This window comes from Trachemys scripta, chromosome 4 (assembly GCF_013100865.1).
Source record: "Trachemys scripta elegans isolate TJP31775 chromosome 4, CAS_Tse_1.0, whole genome shotgun sequence".
Lineage (NCBI taxonomy): Eukaryota > Metazoa > Chordata > Testudines > Emydidae > Trachemys > Trachemys scripta.
The window spans coordinates 10055678-10081158 of record NC_048301.1 but is presented as its reverse complement, the minus strand read 5'-3'; the positions used below and the strand labels follow the sequence as shown (position 1 = coordinate 10081158).

Here is a 25481-nt window from a genome sequence, read left to right as displayed (position 1 = left end):
TTCTATGAAGGTCAACAAAGTCTCCTCTGTCAGATCAATGTGTGGAGTGAGTTCTGGAATTGAGGGCCCGTAGCTGGGAACACTATGCCATCAACCACTCCCCTTTTAAATGAGGGGGCTTTTAAGTCAGTTCTTCAACTGACCTCAATTGCAGTGGTATAGCATGAGGAGAGGTGTTCTCTGCAATAGTCAGGAACAAAATTATAAAGTTATTTTATAGGTTGCAGCCAACACCTTGACTTGCACCTGGACACAAATTAGAAACAAGAGCACCCTGTGGACTACAGGTGTCATTCTCCCAGCGAGAAGCACCGCTAAATATTCAGGAATTGCATTCTGCACTAGCTGAAATGTGAGTGGTCTTCAATGATAGCTTTGTGTGCAATAATAATTGCAGCTTGAGGTGACAAAAACCAGATAACTGGACAGCTTTGTATCCAAAAAGAGAGGTTCCAATCTGCTAGTTATACATAGATGAGAAGAACCCTTCTTGGCTACTAATGCTACTTGAGTGCTAAAAAATACTGGGGTTCTAGCAGGATCCCTGGCTTGTACACCTTACTGACTAAATGCAGATAAACACCCTCTAGTCCAAGGACAGGTATCAGCCCTAACATCTCTTCTGAATATTTTCTGTGCCAACCAGTATTACCTCTTTCTTCTGTGGATTGAGTCTCCACCATGTAACCTTCATCCAGGCCCCAATTTTGGCTGGATAGTGAGAAAGCAGAGAGATTGCACCATCTGAATCAAATATAGATGATGTTTACAGCTGCTAAGTAGTTGAATTTGGGAACTACCTGCTTGGGAGTTTCAGGATAAATTGCACATACCGCTGTGCCTCGGGCTGAAGAGAGAAACCTTCTTTCTGTTGAACTTCTAACTTCTGAGACTTATAGTAGGAAAAAGTGCTTATTCCTAACGTTGGGGTTTTTCCTAAAGTAGCTTATTTTCTGTCAAATTCTTCAGATCTTTCAGGAATTTCAATCTCTTATGTATCTCTATGTTTAAATGTCAGTTTGAATAATCTGGCCAGCAGGTGGTGCAGCTTTCTAAGCAAACAAATAGCTTCTCCCAAACAGTTTGTACTTTTGGGCTGGATGACATTACTTAATATTTGGGCATCCTCACCACTGCTGTCTAGCAGCATCTGCCCATAAATTCTTAGTCCTATTGGGGCCTTAGATTGAGTTGGCTGCCAGAACAATGCTTGTGTTTGTTACAAATAGGTACCCCATGTTATGTGGATTCTGAGGGAATTGTGAAAATGTTGAACAGAGGACTTGGGAACACCTGGATTCCAGTATGTGACACAAGAGAATACTGCAAAGGAAAATCTGATCATTATTGGGTAGTTGGCATCCATGAAAACCCCCAGCAGCTGAGGTGGGATATTGCAAAGAGAGTTACTTATGTATTTGTCTTGGTCATGGTATACGTTACGTTTCCCCTTTATAATAATAGAAACTGTAAAGAAACTTTAACGAACATGATTTTTAAAGGGTAAATAGCTAATAAATATGCTCAGAAAGTGATCCAATTCTATATGTAATTTTTAAAATGGACATTTAATTACTAAATTGACCTTGAATAAAATTGTCAGTAACAATATGAATAAGAAATTTCTAATGTGTGGCTAACAGGCATCTTACATTTTATCGTGAATTACAAACCTGATTAAAATTACAATTTTCTAAAGCAAATAAATTTGTAAGCTTTCTTCTGACTATGGGGTTCCTAAAACAGCATGATAAGCTCTCAATTCCATTTGGTCCAGTCCTACATTGCTTTTTTAACACCTTGATTACTTTGTATACCTTTTCCCCGTGGATCCCCTCAATAATTGCCAGATCTTGCAGTGGCATCCACGTGGGTGGATCCTTGTGCGTATCCAGATGTAGCTGGTTATTTGTGTGATAATACTTAGCCTATGACTGTGAGGAGCTGAGAGCGAACTGTCATTTCCTAGAACAATATATGACAACAACACTGTTTTAAGTAATTGATAGTTTTCTATCCCTTTTTTTTTAATGCACCCACGCATCCTATCTGTTGAATTGCTGATCCATACTAGGTTGGCCTCTTTATTCAGCTATCTATGACTTCTACATCCTTTTCCGGAGAGGTTCCCGCCGGTTCCAAACCCATCAGCTTGTTTTTTCAATGGTGCACCACCCTACAGACTGCTGGCAGATAAATTTAGAAAAAATGTACAGTAGAAGCTCGAAAGTACGAACACCAGAGTTACGGACTTACCGGTCAACCAGACACCATGTGGAATTGGAAGTAATCAATCAGGCAGCAGCGGAGACAAAAAAAATCCCAAAAAACAACCAGCTCACACCTTCAGCCACAGCGGGTTGGGGCTGCAGCCACAGGGTGGGAGAGGGTCAGGGCTCCGGAAAGGGGGCTTGGGGCTTCTGAACCTCAGGAGCACCTGGGCTCAGGGCTTTGGATCTGGGGGGCGGGGGAGAAGCGCTGGGGCTCAACACTTCAGCCCCGTGGCTCCGTTCCCAGCTTCAGCCCCACCGGGGCTTGGGGCTTTAGCTACGAGGGGAGTGCTGGTTTCAGCTTCAGCGCTCCCCCCCGTAGCTAAAGCCCCAACCCCTAGCATGTTCTTCCCCCCCCCGGCTGAAACTGGGAGCAGAGCTGTGGGGAGCCCCAAGCCCCAGCACTCCCTGTGAGGCTGAAACAGGGAGAGGAGCCATGGGGCTGAAGTCCCAAGCCCCAGCACTCCAGGTCTAAAGCCCTGAGCCCTGGTGCTCCCGCGGGGCATTCCTGAGGTGTCCATAACTCTGAGGTTCTCCTGGAATTCAAAATGGAGCTTTTTACACTCCTCTGTAGTGTTTTATTAAGTGAAAGTGTTTTGTGTCACTGGCAGACTTCAATTCACTGTCCACTTCCTCTTCCAGATCTTTAAATAACCCTGGTCTCCAGGAAACTCATTAAAATGTATATCAAACTGGTGGGATGACTAAGTCAGAGTCATCATGAGTTTTTTTTCCTCCTGCTCTAAAGAAAAAGTGTGCTCCTCTATGAATTACAAAGAACGTGTTATTCAAAGCCACCACAACTGCTAAAGATAAGAAAGCAGGGGAGGGTCATTGTTCGGTGTTTCATTTATCAAACCTTATGCAGTAATTGACACATGTAGCCAGACCAGTAATGCTTCCTCTTTTTTTATGCAGTGTTTGAAACAACATCACTTAAGGAGAAATTTTGTTAATGCTGCAGTGATGCAGCTGTATAGATCACCTTTCCCAACCTGACTTAGCTGAACCCAGCAAGAGTGTACCGGCTTAAATGCCATTATAGTGCTACAGTAACGTTAGAGTCACTTTATTCAGGACTGCATGTGTGATCCAGTATGTCAAAAAGCAGAACATGCTAAGGACTCTTTCTTGAGAGAGAGTTTGTGTGTATGTGTGTGTATATATATCCCTTTCCATCACACAGTCCATTCCTCAGCCAAAAATAAAACAAGCAATAAGAAAGGCAGCTCAAATTTTGCAATTATCTTCAGTTTTTCTGTGGACCATGTTTCGGATAAATTGGAATTTACAATTTCTAGAATATACTAAATCGTGTGTTAGAAATTTGCTATAATGTTTTTATTGTTTGCCGTATTTAAAGTATCTAAAGTGAACAAGAGAATGGAATAGGGTACTCTGGTGTAGCTGACATTGTGGAGCATATGTTCTGATCATTTCATGAGCTTTTATTTGTTTCACCAGTTGCATAGATGTAAAAATATATTTAATCCCATCGCTACAATATTGATTTAACGGTTAGGATATACAATTCTTGTAAATAACAAATCCTGTTAAAATATCTTGTTCCTTCTATATTCTTGGGAGACCTGACTTGCAATTAGGCTTTTCTGTAGATTTTGAGTGGTTTGTATGTGTTTTTGTTTTTCTTGGGCAGGTGCATTCCTTGTAAAGGAGCTCGGTTCCCTCCTACACTTCCACGTCCTGCTGTAGCAATTTTATCCTTTAAACTTCCTTACTGTCAAATTACAACAGAAAAAGGACAGATGGAGGTATGTAGATTTTTACCAACAAATTGGGATAAGATTATCTTAAGTGTTCCTAATGAACAGGGGTCCACATTATTAAAACCCTCACTGCAAAGAGGCAAACTATTGAATATATGACAGCACTGAACTAGTGTTCTCCTAGGTCAAGGTTGAGGAACATAGGTAGGATAGTATAGGGAAGCTTCCACTTCTGAAGTCCATCTGTACATAAATAGGGGTCTTCAGTCACTAGAGCTGTCAATCTGGCATCTGTTTATTGCAAAATATCTAACCCCAGTAAACAATTTGGGAACCATACTACAAAGAGGCAGCGTAGAGTCTACGGAAGAGATCTAGGCATGGAGTTTGTTCAGGTTTGGTAGTTCATACAAGTTTGTTGTTGTTGAAATAATTGTATGTACCAAGGAGAATAAATCTAGAACAAAGTTGATAGAATCAATGTAAGATTACTCATTAAGAAATGCTATCTCCCTTTGATCATCAGAATCTAATCTGTCTGCTTTTCAAAAGTGATTAACGTTTTTTTGGCTGCCTTAGTGTTTGGGGCTCAACTTGAAACCCATTATAGGTGTCTGTTTTCTGGCAGTGCTGAGCACCCAACTTTTGCAAATCAGGGTCCTTTAAAGTATTTCACTAAGCACCCACAATTATTAGTCATTCTGAAAATTTTGGTCTTCAGGTTTAATTTGTCTCTTAAAATAGAGACTAGTTGAAAAAAGATGCAAATGCAGAATATTCTTCGGTATCTCTGCAAAAAATCTGTACTTTGCTTCAAATTCTGCTTTGATTTAAACCTCGTTTCAGTTGGGGTGCACATGGTGTAAATAGTGCACTGAGTTTTAATCTCCATCTCAGAGGCAATTTCCTATGTTTTGAAGTCTCTGCTCACTGATCTATCTATACAGAAGAAGCTTCAGCAAAAAATACCATATTCTTTTGTGAAGTGTTCAATGGTTTTCCTCCATTTTTCAACAGTACTCATTGAATCTGTGTCTCATTGTCCTTGCCAAGCAGTGGAAGAAGGACGTCCTGAACTGTTAATTTGGCTGGAGGGAGCTTGTATTTTAGGTAGTGTCTACACACTATAGGACTGAATGGTTCCCAGTTGATCCAATGAGCATGGACTAGCTTAAACACAAATGGTTCCGTTTGTGCACGCTAGTCCTGTTTATTTGTGTTTGCAAACCACTGCAGTTTTGGCCAGTGTCCATGCTAGTGCTGTTTTATACCGTTTCACTTACAATGCCTTCTGGTATTCTATCCTACAGTTTCTGTTACAGCTCCCAGAAGCAGTGGATTTTGGGGATTTTGAAAGGCTGCCAATGCACTGTAGAACAGTAGTAGTAGGACTGTTTGAACTGTTTTATTCTGAATGGTTTAGCATTGTCCACTCTAGCCCTAAAGTGGTGAAGGCTCAGATAGTTCAGATTAGACCAGCTGCGAACAAGTATAATACAAATGGCGTGGGTTTGTGCATATAAGCTGTGTGGAGCTAGGGTTGCCAAACCTCCAGGATTGTCCTGGAGTCTCCAGGAATTAAAGATTAATCTTTAATTAAAGATTATGTCATGCGATGAAACCTCCAGAAATACATACAACCAACATTGGCAACACTATTTGGAGCACTTTTGTGTGTGGATATGATGTGTTTTACAAGCATGCCATAAAGTTAGAATCATAGGACTGAAAAGGACCTTGAGAGGTCGTCCAGTCCAGTCCCCTGCACTCATAACAGGACTAAGTATTATCTAGACCATCCCTGACAGGTGTTTGTCTAACCTGCTCTTAAAAATCTCCAATGATGGAGATTCCACAACCTCCCTAGGCAATTTATTCCAGTGCTTAGTCACCCTGACAGTTAGGAAGTTTTTCCTAATGTCCAACCTAAACCTCCCTTACTGCAATTTAAGCCCATTGCTTCTTGTCCTATCTTCAGAGGTTAAGAAAAACAATTTTTCTCCCTCCTCCTTGTAACAACCTTTTATGTACTTAAAAACTGTTATGTCCCCTCTCAGTCTTCTCTTCTCCAGACTAAACAAACCCAGTTTTTTCAATCTTCCCTCATAGGTCATGCTTTCTAGACCTTTAATCATTTTTGTTGCTCTTCTCTAGACTCTCTCCAATTTGTCCAAGTTCTTAGTGTGGTCTATTTTTCTTTTGCAGATAAAGGCTTAAGGACAAATATCTATCACTTGCCCCAGCAGGATGTGAAAAGGAACATTAGAGAATAATTTGATACAAGTTGGTGGAAAGTACTAAGCACCTTTTTTTTTTCTGGCCTTTTCCTCTCTCTCTTATTCAGGAACAATTTTGGCGTTCAGTAGTGTTTCACAACCACTTGGATTATTTATCCAAAAATGGATATGAATATGATGAAAATGCTAAAAATGAGGCAGCAAAAGAACAGCAGGAGCTTTTAATGAAATTGTTTGCTGTAAGTAAAATTTAAATGCAAAAGAAATTAAAACTTATTGTTGAGCATTAATTTTCAGTAGATGGTATTTGATGCTGTTTAATTATGGATCGCTACTTTGTCATTTTCTTCCATGTGTGCAGTTATCCACCTAACACGCTGTAAGATTTTAGCCTCACTATTGCTTTTCAATTGTGGAAAAGGTGTTGTACAGAGAGAACTCCTTTTTTTTGCTATACTATTAAGTATTGTTGGCACTCTCTGCGTAATAAGTCTAGCACCAGAATACTATAGGTGTTGCAGGGTCAGAATTGAATTGTGTTGGCAGTGCTATGTGCAATGTTTGCGTAGCTCCTGCCCACATTGTGAAAATCCTGTTAACTTCTCTTATGCAAGTAGTCCCACTGAAATCAGTAACACTAATCAAGAGAGTCAGGAGAGCAGGATTAGGTCTATCCTTTGTTGTTCAAGGCAGTGTTGTTAAACTTTCACTGTCATGATTACTAAATTTCGGTCTGTGTTGCCTCAGAAAAGTTACTGTCCTTACAAATTACTAGGAGCTATAAGGTGTATATATACAGGTGCCTGGCTAAGCTATGCCCCTTATGAGATATTAAGTTGGTGGTGGCTAGTGCCATTACTATGATTAATTATTCTCTTTGGGTTATTCTAGGAAGTATGCCTGTGGAGTGTGCAACTAAAGGATTATTTTTCTTTATTAGCTTTCTTGTAAACTAGAACGTGAATTTCGTTGTGTGGAGCTTGCTGACTTGATGACCCAAAATGCTGTCAATTTAGCTATCAAGTATGCATCTCGCTCTAGAAAACTAATATTAGCCCAGCGTCTTAGTGAGATGGCTGTAGAGAAAGCGACAGAGATGGCAGCACCTGAAGAAGAGGAGGAGGAGGAGGATTTCCGAAATCATCTGAATGCTGGGTAAAAAGAATTTCAACATGATAAAGAAACCTGCAGGGTTTTTTTAATATGGATATATTCAAAATTATGGTGCAGTCAATCCAATTTCATTGTCCAATGCTATAACTTGCAATATATTTATTAGTGTTAGGACAATTGGCTCTAATCCTAGTGTGATTCTACTCTAAAAATTGTTGATATAAAAGTAGAGCTGTGTTGTTCAATAGCTCTACTCCCTCTGGGGATTCAATGTATTAAGCTAGCTCTGAAGAGCCAGCAAAGCTAGAGAGAGTGGGTTGGTTCATTTCCTGCTTATGTGGTGTTGGAAGAATTTTTATCTAAGTTGCTCAGTTACCACAGTAATTATGGTGGTATTTGAACCTATATAGAATAGAATAGGACTAAGTTCTGATTGCAAACTATTATTGGTGATGATTGAGGCTGAAGGAACTCAGATCAATTTCTTGAGATTCTAGGCTGAGTTGGCAGTGCAGGGACTTAAGGCTGGTCTACACACAAACTGATCCTGAAATAACTAGAACAGTTTAATGCACACCTTTTGTTATTAGTGTCCACACGCAGACTTGCACCAAAATAACAAAAATTGTGACTTAAAACCAAGTTAATTATTTCAGTGCAAGAATGTGGTAGAACCGCCCTTAGTTGCGATTTACAGCCAAAGTGGATGTTCCTCACAGCCCCTGTCCCCCTAGGAGTAGATAGAGGAATAGAGCTGGTATTAAACAGTGTCACTAATCCAGTGATAGAAAAGCTTTCACAGCCTTTCACCAGCAGTGAGATAATGGCATCACAGTACAGTGCGTAAAGTTAGGAAGCTTATTCTGATAGAAAGAAGTTTAATTTTGCAACAAGTGCAAGGCCCATACATAAAAATGTCTGCAGGTTTACTTTGGAATATGTGGCTGCGAACAGGATGATACCTCCCTTCCAAGTAGTCTGCTCCAATTTCCTGGTTCATGAATGGAAGCCACAGTCTAATGTTGGTGATTTCAGTCTCTTCTAGGGTTGGATTATATCACAAAAACTAGATTGTTCTTATTGCCAGATTCAGTCATTGCTGTAAGAGTCTTGTTGGAAAAAGAGAGCTTCTATTTACATATACACACATCTTAGTAATCAGCAAAGATTGAGAGAGAAATACAGAAAATGTACTTGGTAATTTAATGGGATTTCAGTAAAATATAAGATCATATTTTCAACACTTGCTGCCTAAATTGCAGTTTGAAAATATATGCATCCAGTTATTTGGCTTTGTATTTAAATGAGTAGTTTGTGCATGTAATTGGCATGTGTGCACAATTAAATGATTAGTCTTGAAAACTTGGCCCATTTATATTGTTGCAAATTGTCAACACTATATAGCAGGATACTCGGATACTTTATTCCTTTCCTCAATAATTAGCACCTTTCTCCTTAACTCTTCCTCCAAAAATGATTGCAATGTTCTTCTTATTTAGAGCGCACTATCTTGCCCATCTTGGGTAGTAAGGTAAAGTTGTGTGGATGTGTCTTTGAGCCTTTGAGTTCTGGAGGTCAGTGCAGGCTGTTTTAATTCAGTGTTGTGAACTTCAAGAGAACACACAGGCACATGTGATCCCACTTAGTGTCGTAAGAGTACTGTGATGGTGGTACTGAATGTATTTTGTGTGTTGGTGGCACTGACGTGGTTATTGATATTTAATTTATTAAACCCTTGAATTATTTTGACTGTCTTATCACAGATTAATCCACAGCATAATAAAAAAAAAAAAAAAAAAGCCCTGACTGTTTTCATTTTATAAAATTAATATAGAAATGTAACTTGGTCTCACTTTATTCCTTTCTGTTAATGAGCGTTCCTCTTTCCCTTTTGGATGAGGTGGAGTTTCATGCACAGCCTCATTAAAATTAATTATTTCCATTTAGTTATAGCAACTCTACAACAGAGTGGAGCCAGCCTCGAGTCAGAAACCTTCTGCATGAACAAGATATGGAAGACAGCAAGGAAGCTGATGCAGTTGAGGAAGTGGAAGAAATGCAAAAATTTAGTAAGAAACACTTTTGGGGCAGGTTGGGAAGTTTACACCGATCTTTGTTTTACAGACTTAATAGGAATTTTTCATTGTGGAAATTCCCCTCATAACTTTATAAAATGGATTGGATGATAACACAACAATTTATATAGCATTTAACATTTTTAAAGAATTAATTTTCAAGACACCAATGTGAGGTAGGTAAGTATCATCTCCATCTTACAAGGAAAGTGAGGCACAGATATTAAGTGACACAGCAGGTCAGACACATAGGTAGAGCCCTGCGCGGATACAAAATTTGTATCCGCACCGGAGCTGTGATCCACAAAAATGATCCGCGGATATAAAGCTGATATCCACAGATTTGCAAGGCTTTAGATATAAAATTTGGATCCTCATCCATCCACGATCTGCAAAAATGGTCCGTGGATATCCGTATCTGCGGATGCAAAGCAGATAGCAGCAGATTTGCAGTGCTCTACACATAGGGCTGATCCAAAGCCCACTGAAGTCCATGGAAAGAAATAAGGATTCTTGACTCCAGTTAGGACACTAACCATTAGACATGTTCTGTCTGGTTTGAACATCCCACTTAACTATGTTACTATCACTGCATTTTTTTTATGGTTTCATTTTTAACAATAGCACCTACTGACTTCTGGGTCACCTGATGGAACTGTTTCCTTGGTTTCAATTTAGCTCTTACATGGGCTGAATTAACAGAATGAAGGCACATCCTGGCTCTGTCCTCTTCCTGGCTGCCAATGCCCATTTTCTGGGGCACCTGAAGGAAAAGGGTTATAGGTAGCTTGTGATGCTCTGCTATATCTTCACTATCACCTCCAGACAGACTTTCTAGCATGCATCTCCTTGTGCTCTTTCCATTTCCCGCCTTCTGTGTGTTAATACATATTTAGTAATCTGAATGCTTTGGACTCTAAGATGGAGGGGTTGGAGGGGAAATAATCACTGAACTACAGTCTAGCACATGCTTACCATTTTTTTTGGAGGAGTGAAGAGTGTGCAAACACTGAAACTTGCTTTGAAGACCTGCAATTATAAGTTCGTTTTTTCTTAGTATGCTCTTTTCTATATTATGGTAACACTTTAAGTACTAGAAATTCTTTTCAATAAATGCTGTTGCTTCTACTGCTCAAAAAGATGAAGTTTAAGTGGGGTTATCCGTAAAAGTGGCAAAGTAAAGCTTAGCTTAGCAAAGTAAATATTCGGCTCTTTCCTTCTTCTTAGAAAAGGTGAGTCCAAATAGGGATACAATGATTTAAATGTGTCTGTTAAAGCACTTATACAAATACTAAAATGTAAAGTAGTGATGAAAGTTACATACGAGTTCACTAGGATTTTTTTTAAATGAGTCGTGCTGTTTTAATATTTGCATTTTGTTATGAATTTAAAATGCATCTTTTTATTCTGAAGGACAAAATCCATTCTGCAAAACTGTAGGATTGCCAGAAATGTCTACTCCTAAATCTGGTGAGTAAATCCCATTTTATTCCAATAAGAAAATGTTGTTGTCAGGTCTATCATTTTGTTGTCAGTATCTACCCACGTGCCTCCTCCTCCTGTTTCCTAACATCCTAGTAAAAGTGCAGAACTTCCAGTTTTGATTTAACAGGCCGGAATATTTTTATTTTTCTAATTAAGGAAATAAAATGATAAATGTTCCATTTAATCATATGAAGCATTCACAATACTTTGCAGAATTTCATGTGTTGTTTTTTTTCCCTTTTCTGTAACAAAAGCTGTAATTACATCTAGCAGTCAAGGACGAGTCAATCCCTTCAAGGTAAGAATTTTGCAGTTCATCTGATAGTGGGTTGTTGGTTTTTTTTAAGTTCAGATTTTCATATAAAAGAAATTCTTTGGAAAAGAAGACTCCCTTTTGTGACTGAAAATAAAATGCTCCCAACTGTTTGTTACTTTAGGTATCGGCTAATCAAAAAGACCCAACAGCTCACTCAGCTAATATTCTAGATAATATGAGCAAGTTCTCCAAGAATACGCCAACACCTAACAGCCGGGCTGTAAACAAACAAAAGTCTCCAGTTATAAAGCCTCTGATGCCCAAGCCCAAGTCCAAGCAGGTAATGTTTCCAGTCTTTACACTAGTTCAGTGAGCAAAAAGTTAGTGAGTAAAATGAATTTTCCCTGCTCTTATTGTATATAGGAAACACTGTTGATTGAATGAAACAACCCAGATGGTAAACTCTGTCCAAGCCGAATACAGAAATGTGTAGAACTACACTATGTGCAGATTAAAAAGCAATATGAGATTTTTTTTTTGTCAAGCTGTACAAAGCATGCCTTTGCAGTGACTTCAGTAGTTATTTTTATTTAATAATAGAGTATTAATAATACACATGTACTGTCTTAAGGTTTTAAACCATCAGTTTAACAACAGAAACCCTCAGTAAAATCCCTTTTCCTTGGGATGATGTGTTTTGTATTGTTAGATGTAGACTTATTCACCATGTGTAAATATCACCAGTGAATTTTGCTAAATCTATAAATTTTTATAGGCTTTAGCAGCCACTTTTTTCCAGCCCCGTCCACCCCATGCTGGTGACAAAGCAGTAGAAGAAAAAGAAGAAAAAGCTGAAAATATATTGCCTGAAATCCAAGCTGCTCCCACTGAAAACAAAAGGTGAGTGAATACAAGGGATTTTGTTTCTCACATAACACTTAATTTTGATGTATACACTTGACACAACTTCAGAAATGTCTGCATTTCTAATATCGGGCTCATTAATTGTTGCTATTTCATTTTTCTCATCTGCACATTAATGTTCTTTAATTCTTTAGATCTGGCTAGTCTCCGGGTATGTCTGCTTTGCAGCCGGGGGTGTGAATAGTAACTCTGAGATGTACCCGTGCTAGTTGTGCTCTAGCTAGCTTGCTAAAAATAGAAGTGAGGCTGCTGCAGTGTGGGCTTCAGCAGTTGCTGCACAAGTGAGTACATACCCAGCAGGGTCAGGTGGACTTGTGCAGCCCGCACTGAAGCCTGTGCTGCAGCATCCTCACTTCTGTTTTTAGTGAGCTAGCTAGATTATATCTACATGAGCTGCCATTCACACCCCAGGCTGCAATATTGACGTACCCTAGAAGTGTCGCATTTTTAAAAAAGTTTGGTTTGAACATTTTGGAACATAAATATATGGACATATACTTATCTCATAGAACAGGAAGGGACCTTGAAAGGTCATTGAGTCCAGTCCCTTGCCTTCACTAGCAGGACCAAGTACCGTCCCTGACAGATTTTTGCCCCAGATCCCTAAATGGCCCCCTCAAGGATTGAACTCACAACCCTTGGTTTAGGAGGCCAATGCTCAAACCACTGAGCTATCATGAGCTATCAAAGTGGTGTGTCAGCACTTCTATTATATTCATCTTCTGAGTCTCACTAGCTAATCGAGTGAAGACTTAGCTGCCTCGCCTCTATAGGTAGTCGTTACAAATTAAGATTGTGGGAACAATTTCTGATGGCATTGGAATGAGACAAAACTGTATAAAACCATGATAAGAGCATTCATTAATAAGTTTTCACAGTTGTGAAGCCACTTTTAGGATCTTAGCTGGCTGCTATTTATAGTATATGTATTGTCAAACCTGTCTCTGCATAAAACAAGTCGTGTGATTGTAAGGAAAATACAGTGAAAGCATAAAATGTTGCATGTCTCCCAATAGTTACAGAAAATCCATTCACACCTGATTTTGTGTCACTTTGAGATAGGTGTATCCGTACGTGACTGATAGTCATGTATGATGTGTAGTGTAAGTTTTAGGCCCTCAGCCATGATTTCTGCTGGTGGGCCACCAGACAGTTTGTTTACATTGACCGCGGGCTGCAGGTTTCCCACCACTGTTTTAAAGTCAAGTACTCTATTTTAAAAACACGCAGACTTGGCCTGTTGCTGCAGCCTACTGGTGAACTGTTCTGAAGAGAGAATAGAAACTGCTGAATATGCTGACTTCCTTTTCTAGGCAGGATCTCTGGCAATAAAAAACACTCCAATCAGTTCTTGTTGCAAATGCTATTTTTGTAAAGTTGTTCTATAGGCTTCATACACTGGAAATTATTTTTTGTGACAATTTTAGACCAAAGACAGGATTCCAAATGTGGCTAGAAGAAAACAGAGAGAGTATTTTGGCAGATAATCCTGATTTGGAGGAAGCAGACATAATAAAAGAAGGCATGAGTCGATTTAGAGTGCTGTCATCTGATGAAAGGATGGTAAGAAAGCTGTGCTGCACAATATTTTTCAAGAATTGTTTCTCTTTTACCACTGAATCCTTTGGAAATTCCAGTTTTGAAATTTCCTTAAATGCTGCTGCTCTCCATCTGGACTCAAAATATTATACTAGGCCAAAACCCAAAATACATGCTTTAATTATCAGCCAGATCTTAATAAATTGTTTATTTTCATAATGATTTAGAGGAAGGAATAATGTTTACAATAGTAAATTGCAGACATGAAATCAGATTTGGAGAGGATGCAGAGACTAGGAAAGGAAGGAATTTAAAAGTTCAGAAAAGTGGTCTAGAATTAGTAAGGTGAGAGAAGGAGGTAAAAACACCAAGCGGAAGTTCAAAATGGAAGAATACTTGTTACAAAGGAGAAATATTGAGAAAGGCCTAGATGTGATCATAAGCAGCAAATTAGACAAGCACTTACAGTCTGAAGATATAGCAAATGCCATAATAGTATGTATAAATAAGCTGTGGCATGGAAGAGATAATAGTTCTTCACAAAGCCTTGGTTAGACCATGTTTCTGTGAAATAGTTTGTGCAGCGTTGTCTTATTTGTTACAGAAAAGACATGTAAAGAAAAACAAGAAAACTTTGCTGTTTTGGACCTGTAGTGATCTCACGGTGCAAATATTAGTGATTAGATGTCCAAATTTCACCTACAAAAACAAACGGACCAAGGCCTGAACAAAACCTGGTTTTTAAAATGTATAGACTAGAGAAATCAACAAAGTGACTATAACTGTGTTCTAAAGCCTGGGGCATTGAATATCCATCATGCTAAATTGAGAGAAACATTTTTTTTTTTTTTTTGGTGGTGGGGGGGGGATTGTTGTATCACTAACATTTCTTTTTGTTGTCAAAATTACTTAAACACAACCTTACCATGGTGTGTGTGCATTTAGAACAAATGACCACTGAATAATTTGTCAAGAGCGATCATTAAAATACTACCATTAGTGTTCACAACTACACTATTTAGGATATTGATGTAAAGAAGAGTCCTGCAGTAGCACAAGCTGGACTCAGGAAGTAATTTCCAACCTTACCAATGTGTCTCAAACCTTAGCGGTGGTCAGTGTAGTCACTATTCCAATGCTGCCTTATTCTGCAGACATTTTCTTTCCGTGATTATATGGTAGGATAGTAGAATTCACTATATTATGCTTTGGTTTTAGTTTTTTAATGTACCTGCTTTTTTAAGGTCTGGACAGAGAAAGCCAAAGGAGGAGCAGCTAGTAATTCAGCTGAAGCAAAAAAGCGGAAGCGCCCAGCAGATGCAAAGAACGAGGGGAAAGAGAAACTAGAAGAAAAATCAAAGGAGGACACCAGTTTGCCCAAAAAACAGAAGCCGTTAGATCCATCTACAAATGTCAGATTGTCAGCCTTTGCATTCAAGCAGAGCTAAATCAAAATTGGTACCTTTCCACTGTTTTCTTGTCTCAAGACATTAGTTTCTCGTGTATAGAGAAATTTGCCAACATACTCGAAGTGCACTTGCAAAAAGAGTGAGTGTTTTGTCCTAAACATTCCTTTACAAAGTGGAATGATGGAAATGATGCAGCATCCCTGAGAGCCTTGATGCAAATAAGTTTTTATATAAAGTGTGTATAGTCGACAAGGAGTGATAATTCACTGATTATTTTCTAGATATAAGGCCAGATTCTATGATGCCGCATGGCCTTTGTCTGCCATACCGCTCATGATATTTGATCCTAAAGCCAGATAGTTAGCCCATGGAGAATCGGCAAAGCGTAAGGATGATCTCATGGTGTTGTAGAGCCAAAGTAGAGGCTCTTATGTCACTTACTCTTATCCTGTCAGTGTAGCAAGGAGAAGAAGCTATGGGGGGAGAGAAAGATGCCCCTGTACCATAGTGATCTTTGGCTGCAGTTTCAACTCCTTGTGGTGATTTCCAGCCGTTGAGCTCCAGCAGCCTATTTTAGTACTGAGGATCCAGCCATGTACCGAAGCTGTACTGGGAACAGTGGGTGTACAGAGGAGAGGTTTAAGCCATCTTGTGTGAACATGTGTATGCTTCTCCCCTGACCTACACGCTGCAAAAGAGCTCTACCCCAGGATTTGGTCACTCTTAACTTTTGAATTTGTGGGTTTTGTATGTAATATTTGTTTAAAATAAAATGTGAACATTTCTGTGTTTAGGCTGGTGGAAGTCTCCTTTTCAATTTTTGCATGTTGCACTCGGAAGTAGACTTGCACCCAGGGCCGGTGCCAGGCACCAACAAAGGAAGCAGGTGCTTGGGGCGGCCAAGGGAAAGGGGCAGCACGTCTGGGTCTTCGGCGTCGGGTCCCTCAGTCCCTCTCTGAGCGAAGGTCCCGCCACCAAAGAAGCAATTGCCCCCTGGGGCAGCAAAAAAGCTGGAGCCGGCCCTGCTTGCACCTCATAGTCAGAAGCCAGTTATATACCCCATTCTTGCAGATGGATAAAATGCAGTGTCTGATGACTGGAAGTCAAGCACACATTGATTTTGATTTCAGATCTAGGAGTAACAGCTTTAGCTTTTCACTGTAGCAAGTCAAATTTGAAGGACTTCAGTCATTTAGTATTTTTTTCCTCCTGGAATTCTACTGAGATGTTAAGCTGCTGCCCATTCAGTAAGAATCTTGAGTTTTTAGTGTTCAAATCAGTTAGAAGCAAGACAGAAAACTGAGCTTCTGCAAAAAACCCTTAAATCCTAAAGAATTTAAATTTCAGAGGTTAGTGATAAAGTGAGAATTTTTGTTCGTTTTAACATTCTTCATTTTGAAAAACACTGACATCTCAAGGTCAAGCATCACGGCATTTTTCATTATATGTGGAAAAGTGGAGGTGATCGTGGCAGCTATTGGTGCTAAGAGTAAGCAAATGGAAGAAAATCTGAAGATATATTAACCCAGTTAATATAAAGCTTAAATAATAATCTAATTGTATTTGATAAATACAGACTTTTTTTCATACTGTTTTTACTCTTTCATGCTTTTAACCAATTGACATATACATAAGGCACTGGACACATCAATAAGTAAAAAGAGAGAAAACCGATTAAGCCATTCTGGGATCAATATGCAAAAGCTGCTATTTTAGAAAATACTGACTGAATTCCTAAGACTTACATAGTACATTTTATATGTATATACTATAAAGCACTGAGGCCTACACCTATCTCACATGTCTGGTCCTGGCAGCATGACAAGTGCAGGAGGCTGGAGCCTTCAATGACTTCACCCCACACTGCATCTCCAACCATGGTCTGTCCTCAGGGTCTGGCTATCTTGCAGTCGCAGGGTGTGGGTGCAGCACACGTAGATATACATGAGCTAGCTTTAATCTAGCTAGCTCGAGTACCGAAGCAGTGACACTGTGGCAGTGCAGGCTTCAACACAGGCTAGCCCTGCAAGTAATTACCCAGGGTTTGTGGTGGGCTTCTCCAGTCTGTACTGAAGCACATGCTGCTGCTGCTTTACTACTACCACGACTCGAGCTAGCTCCATCTAAGCTAGCTTGGGTATGTCTAGTTAAGCTGCAATCAGCCCCTATGATTGCAATATAGACACCCTCAGTCTGCTTCTCTAGCACAATCTATGTACTGTTATTCTAGAAGGCGTTTATGGCTGCAAATAAGCGTGTCTTTGACCTGTTGGCAGTCATAGACCTTGTGCTAGCCACCCTTCATACGGGTTAAATGGAAGAAATAATTGAGCTCCTTGGTGGAGTGAGATAGCTAAAACAGTAGAAACCACGGTCCAAGGTACTAGATCTCATGGGAAGGGAGAATAAGAGGGATTTCCCTGGGACTGATAGCAAATGCTGGGGCATTGATCTGGAGTCATATGCAGAAAGCCAGAGCGGCATTTGTGAACATGGCCCTGAGAGAGCGCTCCTTGGGGCACAGGACACAGTTGCAAACTTTCACGCGGTAAATAAGCACCCTGACTTTCACAATAAGCCAAAAATCAAGCTAATTCCATTTCAAAACAAGCCAATCCCTAAGAACCCCAACACTCTGACTAGATCCCCCAGGCGTGCAGTCCGGGACTGTGGTGGGCCCACTGTGCACCCCTACCCCCCCCCCTTCCTACCCTGGTTTGCCCCTTGTCCCTGCTTGCCAGGAGCCAATCAAAAAAAAAAAAAAGAAAAGGGGGAGGGGGCAACAAACTGCAACAAGCTACAAGCCAAAATCTAGCCAACAAGCAACTCACAAGCCAATTAAGCCAAAAACAAGCCCAATTTGTGTGTTTTTTTCACAGGTTTGGCATGTCTGGCACAGGACTGTCTGCAAAGGCAGCCTTGGAAATCATGAGCAAGGAAACTGCCTGCTGTTGTTTGTTCATTCAGTGTTCAGGGAAACAGGACTTTGTGTACATTCTTTTTAAGTAAACAGGATTGCACTGAAGAAATACCTGATTCACATCATCAGTTTCTCTTCCTAACGGGAACAGCCCAGCAAGGCTAATATTGGCTAACCGCTCGGGTCAAGGAGCAACTGTCTTCTCCTTAGTATTGGTGAGAGAGTCTTTGCTGTGGTTCCTGTCATTTGGAGTGAACTACCTCTTAGCCTCACTGCTTTCACCCCTCTTCAAATCCCCATTGAAGAAAGTATCTTTTTGGTCAGTTTAAGTTTATTTCTGTGGGGGAAGGGGTTGTTTTGTTTTGCTCAACCATCTCATTGTATGTGACCCTAGAAAGCTGTTTTCTCGTGCATTATGTCAGAAAGGTGACATACAAAATGAAGTTGTATGGACAAAATGGGTAACAGTTACTACAGTGTTCACAATAAAAGAACAGCTTTACCCATCTTTGCTGAACCCTCTTAGGTATTTTAGTTTACTTGGCATCTACTTTTGCTATCATTTTGGTTGCTACAGTAACTCGTAGCAAGATCGCCATAAAATTTCACCGTTGATAGCATTGTAAAATCTCAGCTATGACTCAGTACAGCAATTTTCTGCAATGGAGAATCATTGCAATTAGCCCATATATATCTGTCTCACTGTCAATGCCTAGGTCAGAGATGCTTCTTGCTGAAAAGCTGTCACTGCTGCAATTTACCCAGTAATCTAAAAAAAACTGTATGGTCTGTAAGGATGCACCCATCATGCTGCAATGGTCACAAAATGAAAGTTGTAAAATATTAAAGGGTTAACCAGTAAGCATTAGACTTACCGGTTAACCCACCCTAACTTAACCCTCGACCCCAGCCGTGCCGACCAGCCGACCCCAACCTTGATGGGCGGAGCAGCCCCAGGCTAGCTGGCAGACTCCAGCTGCATCGGCCGGAGCAGCCCCATTTTTAATATTTACATCCCTAAAAGAAACGCTTTGAGGCCCCATCTTAAAGAAAGGTTTTATAAATGCAACACTTGAGGTCTAAGCCTAAGACATGCTGAGACCCATTGACTTCAAATGGGAGTTACAGTACTGAGCCACCCTAAAAAGCAGATTAAATTGAACGCAGGCAAAATATACCTGAATACCAGGCATATTATTGCATTTCATAACCTACACACCTCTTCAAGAGAGAAACATTTGTGCTATAAATAAGTAAAATACACCAATCATCCTACTAAGGAACATTTTCTTTGGCCTTCCAAGCACTTGCTCAATAATATTTGAGTCCAAAACAAGACAATTATGCAAGGCTTTCAATCTGTGCCAATTGGACTGAGGGATTTTTAATTTTTTTAAAAAGGTGAGATTTTAAATGCCTCATTCAAACACAGAGCAAAATCCTTCATCAGAGGAAAGAGTTAAACTTCCTTAAAATTAACACAAACTGAGGGAGCTTCCAACCCAGAGAAGTGAGGCTTCGAAGGTCTGTGTGTTGTCTTCTGAGTGAAGAAAAATGTGCTTTTTCCCCAATGGCACAAATTCATGTCTGCCAGACTCTCACAGCCTCTGCACTTGGTTCATAGATCTGTTTAATGATCTGATAGGTGGGCCGCCTGAGGGCACCAAGGATGATGCTTGGGCTCAGAAAGAACTGCTGAATGTACTTTGCATAGCTTTCTTTGTCTTATTTTTTCTGGCATGTACTGCCAAGGTACTTGCAAAAATAAAGCCTGATATTTCTTCTTTCTTCACCACCCTCTCCCACCCCAATTTCTTAGCCACTTGTTTTACATATATCTGTGATGATTACTTTTTTTTGAATCTGAAGACTCCTGAGCATAATATAGTATCTGTAGTCCTCAGCATATTTAATTTGTCCACATTGTTTTCTTTCACTGCCCTTTAAATAACAGCAATAATCAACCCCATGTCCAGGATGTTAAATATCCATGATGTTTAAACAATATACAGTCAAATAAAATACTGTAGAGTTTATACCTGTGACAGTCTGTATCACTATGTTCACCCCTTTTACAAGATTATGATATATTTTGTGCAAAGTATACCTTGTGAGGTATCATTTGAAAAGTCATAATTTGCTGATTATTACTGTCCTGGTAAACTCTGTGTGGCAACACTGTATGTAAAATTATAAGATTCTACTGGAGGGATAGCTCAGTGGTTTGAGCATTGGCCTGCTAAACCCAGGGTTGTAAATTCAATCTTTGAGGGGGCCATTTAGGGATTTTGGGGCAAAAATCTGTCTGGGGATTGATCCTACTTTGAGCAGGGGCTTGGACTAGATGACTTCCTGAGGGCCCTTCCAACCCTGATATTCTATGATATGATTATATTACTCAGACATGTTCCAAACCAGTTCCTCAGAGACAAAAGGCAGACTGATGCCTCAACCAGGTGTCAACAAAATCAAATGAACTATCACCTGGTTAAGTGGCCATTCTTTGACAGGAAAAAAGGGTCTGAGCAAGAACTTTATATCTTGTCAAACAAACAGCTGGAGGTTCCCATCCCCACTGACTTTGTCTTCTGAGCCCCAGCTGGGGATGATTTTCAAAAGGAAAAGAGAACTATAAGAGAGGGGAACAGATGCCCCAAAATACCCCTTTTCTCTCTCCCCACAGCATCAACACCACCTGCAGGACAAGGAAAGTAACACTGAACTAGGGGAGGCATCTTAGCTGGATGGAATCCAGCCAGTAAGACTGCTGAAGCATGTGGTGAGAGAGACCTTTGCTTTGAATTCATTTAGCTTCTTAAGTTATATATTAGTTGTGTTTTACCTTTAGTTTCTTGTAACCAATTCTGACTTTTATGCCTCACTACTTGTAATCACTTAAAATCGATCTTTCTGTAGTTAACACATTTGTTTTATTTAAACCGGTGTGTTTGGACTGAAGTGTTGATAACAGGATTTGTGCATATCATTTTCTGTTAATAAAATGATAGACTTTATATGAGCTTGTGTTGTCCAGGAGAGGGCTGGGCAGTACAAGCTGCACATTTGGGGGGGGGGGGAAATCTGGGACTGGGAATTTGCTGGTGTTGCTCTGCAGTGTAATTCAAGAGTGGTTTGCCATAGATCTTATACAGTATAGCTGGGAGTAATTTACATGCTGGAGGCGGTATGAGAGCAGATCAGGAGTGGTTGTTCTCACAGCAAAGCAGTGTGAAAGGCACCCCAGGCTGGAAAACTGAGGGGACACAGTTGTTCAACAGTGCAGTGTGTACCGTGGGGTAATGTCACAATGCCTTTTAATACAAGAGTAGTATAAGGGCCCTACCGTCAATCAAACCATAACCCCGCCCCTTGACACCTTAAGCCCCGCCCTTGGTCCCTCCCACCTATTACCGGAAGTCCCACCCCGTGGGGTATTACTTCCGGGGTCAAGGTGCCACCTGACCGGAAGCAAGGTGTGTCATGTGACCCCTCTAAGAACTCCCCCCACCACCCTCTACCAATCAGGAGGGGTTTTGTGCCGAAAGGACTTCCCCCGAGAGGAGATTTTGACCAATCAGGGTGACTTCCAGGTTGGGGTGACCCTTCTGGAAGTGAGTCGTGTGACCCCACTAAGAACTCCTCCCAAGGGCCTCCGCCAATCAGAGTGCAGCACCATTACCCCATAAGTCCCAGCACCAGACAGAGGAGGCGGCCATCTCTTACCAAGGACACGTGTTTTCAAAATCGCGGAAAGACTGCTGAGAGGAAACATGGACTCCTTCACCACCCCCGTGAGAACTTCAGATGTTGTTTTAGGCCTGACCACCTTTGGACTTGTGTGGAGAAAGCGCTACATCAGTAACAGTTCCGAGGAGGACCGTTTGACCCAGCCGTTGGTGGATACGGCGGAACCCGACCCCGAAACCCTTGTGAGGCAGACGGATGAGCATGACGGCCTCTCTTGGTCCACCCCCTCAGAGGTGGAAGGCGATCGCGGCTCGGGGGAGGCACCGGCAGACAAAGCGAACGGAAAAGATGGCGCTCAGGTAAAATGAATGATTAAGAAGCGGCGGTCGAGGAGGGGTGGGTAATGGGGTAGGAACCGGGGACTGCGTAAATTAAAAAACAAGCAGTGAGGGGTGCTTACGCGTTTTCTTTTCTGAAAATCTCTCAACAGATCGACGATGCCTTTTTAGAGGCCTTTAAGAACTTACACTTTAAAAACTAGGATGTGGAGATATTTTACAACCCATAACACCTTTCACTACATTGACGTCTTACCTGACTTTATAAAGAGTTACAACCAGAGCTTTCACAGAACTATATGTACCAGACCCGTTGATGTTAACCCTTCAAATTCTCTGAAGGTATGGAAAACGGTTTACCGAGATGGTTTTAAAATAAAACCGGTTGTTGCCCCTTTTAGAAAAGGTGACCACGTGAGACTAAAACCAAAGGCAGAGCTGGCATTGCTGGGCAAAGTAATGTAAAACCCCGCCGTCGATCATTTCTCTCTCTCTCTCTCTCTCTCTCTCTCTGTCCTTGCAGAAGGAATTTTTTTTTGTTGTTCGTGGCTTCATCCACTATGAATATTTCATCGGTAAACGTCTGTTCATAACCTTTTTCAAAAGCGCCTTTGGTTTTAGTGAAAGGTGTTATGGGCTGTAAAATATCTCCACATCCTAGTTTTTAAAGTTCTGTTAAATCGCTCCACAACCCCTGCTTTGACTTCATTATTGGTAACAAAATGGTGAACTCCATGCCGCTTTAACAATCCACTTAAAGGTTTGTTTAAAAATTCTTTCCCCTGATCGGTTTGTAATTTTTGAGGCACGCGACCTTCACTGAAAATAGCTTTAAAGGCCTTGGATACCTCACCACTCGTCTTGTCTTTTAGGCCTAAGGCCCAGGCATATTTGGATAGAACGTCTATCACTGTTAAGACGTACTTAAAACCGCTGTTGTGTTTGGAGAACCAGTGCATATCCACCAAATCTGCCTGCCACTGCGCATCCACATCTGAAACAGTGGTCTTGTTTCTTTTAAAACGTATTCGAGCCGGTTTGTGTAAAGTGTAAGCATCCTGGTCTGAAAGCCATGCTGTTACCTGTCTTCTGTTTAAAGTTTTACTATGCTTTCTGACCGCTTGAAAAAGAGGGTTGACCCCGCCGAAGCTCCCAACTTCCCGGGGGGCGTAATATATTTTCTTTGACAGAGCCATCTGTGTAGACATGACTGTTACTGGTACCGTCTTTTACTACCACGAGTATGAAAGGGAACACATTCATATTGACACATTTAAATAAGTTTTATTAATCGCCTGGTTTAACACGACCTTTTACAGCCGCCTGTAAAAATGGATGCCATGACCCCTACCATAAGGGAGTCTCAGATGGTTCATTCTTCTATTTTGTCCTTTTCGGCTTGAGATCTGTGTCTCAGACCTGAGCAAAAACAGCTGACGCACGATATGTTTACTCCCACAGGGCTTCCAATATGTAAGTTCTTAAAGGCCTCTAAAAAGGCATCGTCGATCTGTTGAGAGATTTTCAGAAAAGAAAACGTGTAAGCACCCCTCACTGCTTGTTTTTTAATTTACGCAGTCCCCGGTTCCTACCCCATTACCCACCCCTCCTCGACCGCCACTTCTTAATCATTCATTTTACCTGAGCGCCATCTTTTCCGTTCGGTTTGTCTGCCGGTGCCTCCCCCGAGCCGCGATCGCCTTCCACCTCTGAGAGGGTGGACCAAGAGAGGCCGTCATGCTCATCCGTCTGCCTCACGAGGGTTTCGGGGTCGGGTTCCGCTGTATCCACCAATGTCTGGGTCAAAGGGTCCTCCTCGGAACTGTTACTGATGTAGCACTTTCTCCACACAAGTCCAAAGGTGGTCGGGCCTAAAACAACGTCTGAAGTTCTCACGTGGGTGGTGAAGGAGTCCATGTTTCTCAGCAGCCTTTCCGCGATTTTGAAAACACGTGTCCTTGGTAAGAGATGGCCGCCTCCTCTGTCTGGTGCTGGGACTTATGGGGTAATGGTGCTGCACTCTGATTGGTGGAGGCCCTTGGGAGGAGTTCTTAGTGGGGTCACACGACTCACTTCCAGAAGGGTCACCCCAACCTGGAAGTCACCCTGATTAGTCAAAATCTCCTCTCGGGGCAGTCCTTTCGGCACAAAACCCCTCCTGATTGGTAGAGGGTGGTGGGGGGAGTTCTTAGAGTGGTCACACGACCCATTTTCGGACAGTTCACCCCTGCCCCGGAAGTCACCCTGATTGGTCAAAATCTCCTCTCGGGGCGGTTCTTTTGGCACGAAACCCCACCTGATTGGTAGAGGGTGGTGGGGGAAGTTCTTAGAGGGGTCACGTGACACACCTTGCTTCTGGTCAGGTGGCACCTTGACCCCGGAAGTTATACCCCCACTGGGTGGGACTTCCTGTGACAGGTGGAAGGGACCAAGGGGTCAAGGGGCGGGGTTTAAGGGGTCAAGGGCGGGGGTAGGGTTTGATTGACGGTATGGCCCTTATACTACTTACAAGGATTTTTAAGCCCTCTTTTCTTTCCTAACTTGCATGGGAGGTCAAATGAGAAGGTTCTTTTATGGAATAACATTTGACTGAGAAGTTTATCTTGTCATTTTGTATCAGTGAATTAGCAATGCAATTTTTAATTAAGACACTCATCTCAATTAGGTGAAGAAAAATGACTCTCCACTGCCTGTGTCATTTGGGATGCTCAGGGCTCTTCCTAGTGTTCTCTAGTATTATACATGAAGGATAAACTTGGTTCTGTGCATTTAAATACTGTCTTAACATTGCATGTTGTGTCTAGATAAAATAGACCCTCCCTAAATTTGGTTTCTGAAAATCTGTCAGTTCTTCAAGGTTTCTGGAGGATAGGTCCATCAATGACTATTAGCCAGAATGAGCAGGGATGGTGTCCCTAGCCTTTGTTTGCCAGAAGCTGGGAATGAGCGACAGGGGATGGATCACTTGATGATTACCTATTCTGTTCAATTCTTCTGGGGCACCTGGCATTGGCCACTGTCGGAAGACAGGATCCTGGGCTAGATGGACCTTTGGTCTGACCCAATATGGCTGTTTTTATGTTCTACTGCAATGGTTACTCACTGAGGCACTTCAACCAGTCACATGCTCCTTCCCAGCACACTCATGATTTCTTTTTAATTTCTGCTTACTGATTACCCAACAGTTACTTATTTTTCTCATTCTTACCTTCCCCTTTTTGTTCCTGCAACAATGAGTAGTGCAACATAACTGAGATGTATGTTCAACGTAAGTTCTTTCAAAGAAGCGCCTACTCTGGTGTTGGCCAATGTTGGCATTTCAATAGCCTGTAACAATGTGCTTGGACAGCTTGGTTAACTAATTTGGGATGTGTTATTACTAGATGGCAGCAGCAGAGTGGTTATTTAAGTGAAATGTCTGGATTTTCCAGTTAAGGCTGTTGTGGGCTGCATAACTCTATCAGCCCACTAGCTGGGGATGGATTCAGAGCATTGAGACAG

The 25481-nt window shown here is 41.2% G+C and overlaps 1 protein-coding gene across 1 annotated transcript in view; it reads left to right on the top strand.

The window, feature by feature from the left end:
- WDHD1 (WD repeat and HMG-box DNA binding protein 1) overlaps positions 1-15828 on the top strand; it is a 44943-nt gene extending 29115 nt beyond the window's left edge. The window contains exons 15-25 of the mRNA XM_034769325.1: positions 1230-1386; positions 3928-4042; positions 6342-6473; positions 7175-7389; positions 9295-9416; positions 10836-10892; positions 11162-11205; positions 11345-11503; positions 11939-12063; positions 13515-13650; positions 14871-15828. Of these exons, the coding sequence (XP_034625216.1) occupies positions 1230-1386; positions 3928-4042; positions 6342-6473; positions 7175-7389; positions 9295-9416; positions 10836-10892; positions 11162-11205; positions 11345-11503; positions 11939-12063; positions 13515-13650; positions 14871-15074 (1466 nt within the window). The 3' untranslated portion in view covers positions 15075-15828. The remainder of the gene's footprint in view (positions 1-1229; positions 1387-3927; positions 4043-6341; positions 6474-7174; positions 7390-9294; positions 9417-10835; positions 10893-11161; positions 11206-11344; positions 11504-11938; positions 12064-13514; positions 13651-14870) is intronic.
- The last annotated feature ends 9653 nt before the right edge of the window (positions 15829-25481 follow it).